This window comes from Babylonia areolata, chromosome 6 (genome assembly GCF_041734735.1).
Source record: "Babylonia areolata isolate BAREFJ2019XMU chromosome 6, ASM4173473v1, whole genome shotgun sequence".
Taxonomy (NCBI): domain Eukaryota; kingdom Metazoa; phylum Mollusca; class Gastropoda; order Neogastropoda; family Buccinidae; genus Babylonia; species Babylonia areolata.
In genome coordinates this window covers 34,880,910-34,883,409 of record NC_134881.1, presented here as the reverse complement: position 1 = coordinate 34,883,409, position 2,500 = coordinate 34,880,910, and the positions used below count along the sequence as shown (strand labels likewise).

The window sequence follows — 2,500 nt, the reverse complement described above, 5'->3', positions numbered from 1 at the left end:
GAACAGGAACAGGATGACAATCTTACACACAGGGAGGTGAAGTGGGAACAGGAACAGGATGACAATCTTACACACAGGGAGGTGAAGTGGGAACAGGATGACAATCTTACACAGAGGGAGGTGAAGTGGGAACAGGATGATGATCTTGCACACAGGGAGGTGAAGTGGGAACAGGATGACAATCTTACACACAGGGAGGTGAAGTGGGAACAGGATGACAATCTTACACAGAGGGAGGTGAAGTGGGAACAGGATGATGATCTTGCACACAGGGAGGTGAAGTGGGAACAGGATGACAATCTTACACACAGGGAGGTGAAGTGGGAACAGGATGACAATCTTACACAGAGGGAGGTGAAGTGGGAACAGGATGATGATCTTGCACACAGGGAGGTGAAGTGGGAACAGGATGACAATCTTACACACAGGGAGGTGAAGTGGGAACAGGATGACAATCTTACAAACAGGGAGGTGAAGTGGGAACAGGATGATGACCTTGCACACAGGTGTGGCTGGCAGCTGCTGCCCAAGTGTTCTACTCAACCGGAACGGCGTGTGGAGGGGTATCCACTCTGGCCAGCTTCAATGGTTTCCACAACAACATATATAGGTACATAGACACCTGTGTCCTGTTACACGGTGTGTGTGTGTGTGTGTGTGTGTGTGTGTGTGTGTGTGTGTGTGTGTGTGTGTGTGTGTGTGTCTTTGTGTGTCTGTGTCTGTGTGTCTGTGTTTGCGTGCGTGCCTGCGTGCGTGCCTGCGTGCCTGTATGTGTGTGTGTGTGTGTGCGTGCGCGCGTGCGCGCGCGCGTGTGTGTGTGTGTGTGTGTTGTTGTTGTTGTTGTTGTTGTTGTTGTTGATGCTGTTCTTGTCGCCAAAATGGGTATGTACAGGTGCCTGGCTTTGCAGTGAGGTGTGAATTGATTATAATATCGAAATATTAGGATACATGTGATAATTATATCACATTGTATCGCATCGTATCGTATTGAATCATAGAGAATATCCTGTATTGTATTGTCTTAGGCAGTAAAACAAGGGCACTTGCAGACAGTAAAATTAATTAATTCATTAATTACACGCAAAATATCAACTCAACAGCTGCGTCCTCAATAAAGTGGTGACAGACAGAACTTCACGGAAAAGCCGATAGAACACGCATTTTGCTGCAACATTTAAAAAAAATCTTATTCATTTATTTATTTATTTGTATTTGTTATTATTATTATTATTTTAGTTAAGACACGAGACACTTTTTTAACCAGCATTTTAGTTGCACACGACCTTCGTGAAACATGAGAGACAACTGCTGACTACACTTTTGAATCAAGATAATGCGCGTTATCGCCCATGACCGTCATCTCCCCGTTGACAGGGGGACGAAACAATGTGTCTGACAGGAGTTCAGATCCCCCCCCCCCCCCCCCCAAAAAACAAACAAACAAAACAAAACATTCTTTAAGTTTTGTTTCGTCGATCCAGTGTTGTCAGGTTAATATTTATACCCGGGCTTCATGTTTTGATTGTCTTTTCATCTCATTTGGAGTATGGTCCTCTGTACATAGTAGTCCTTTACCACAAAATAATCATTTCATGTCATGCCCAGATTAAACATTTCCAAATGCACCGACGACAAAAGTTGAGAAAACGTAAATGTCTGTTAATGTCAAAATAGAAACAATACAACGTTCACCTCCTTTTTGGATTACTTAGCCTCCTTTGAAGATATTACAAAAATTATAAACCGATTTCGGAGACAAATATTTTTTCTAGGCAAATACATTTTTCGCAACTGTTCACACTAAGGACATTCTATTATAAAATGGAACTCAGCCCCCCAATCACAGACATGTTACAAGCCTTACATATCTGCGTCTCCCTATTTCTATTTCCAACTTGTGATTTCTACTTCTGAATTTAAAGAAGCTAATAACGCAAGCATCAGGTATTTGACATGTAGTTTTCTCTGCCAAAATCACTGCTGAAATTTCGATAGAACAAACATTTATTAGTCGCCTCTAGAGCCTGTCTCCAAACATTCTGAAAATCATCTTCCAACGTTATTTATTGGCATTCTAGCAGAAAGATTTCCTGTCTAAGAAGGACTGGAAATCCCATACACAGTCATACCCTGTTCTATCAAAATTTGTCTGATCCACGTTGAAGAAAACAAGATGTCTACATAAATCCGATAATATGAAGTATATTTTTTCCAGAATACTTTTCTGTGCTTGATAACACAAAGCTCGTCCAAAATCGAACCAATCTCATTTTCACTAACACACTATTTGGATAAAATTAATGCCAGTGTCTCCATGCACATCTGGTGAGTATAGCAGTCTTTGTGAACACTTTCTGTTATGTCCTGCCACTCTTCTCTACGTATGTAAATTGTTAGGGTTAACAAGTAGAGCGGTCCCATGTTATATCCTTTACTGCAAACGATACCTTCAGCCCTTATCTTGACAGATGCAGCAGCGTAGTGGTCAAAGCGTTGGATA

The 2,500-nt window shown here is 41.8% G+C and overlaps 1 protein-coding gene across 1 annotated transcript in view; it reads left to right on the top strand.

Moving 5' to 3' along the window:
* The window catches only part of LOC143283504 (sodium- and chloride-dependent glycine transporter 1-like), a 25,625-nt gene that overhangs the window by 11,160 nt on the left and 11,965 nt on the right, over positions 1–2,500 (top strand). Inside the window, exons 6-7 of the mRNA XM_076589748.1 lie at positions 1–354; positions 507–610. The exon at positions 1–354 is cut by the window's left edge and continues 583 nt beyond it. Coding sequence (XP_076445863.1) covers positions 1–354; positions 507–610 — 458 coding nt within the window. The remainder of the gene's footprint in view (positions 355–506; positions 611–2,500) is intronic.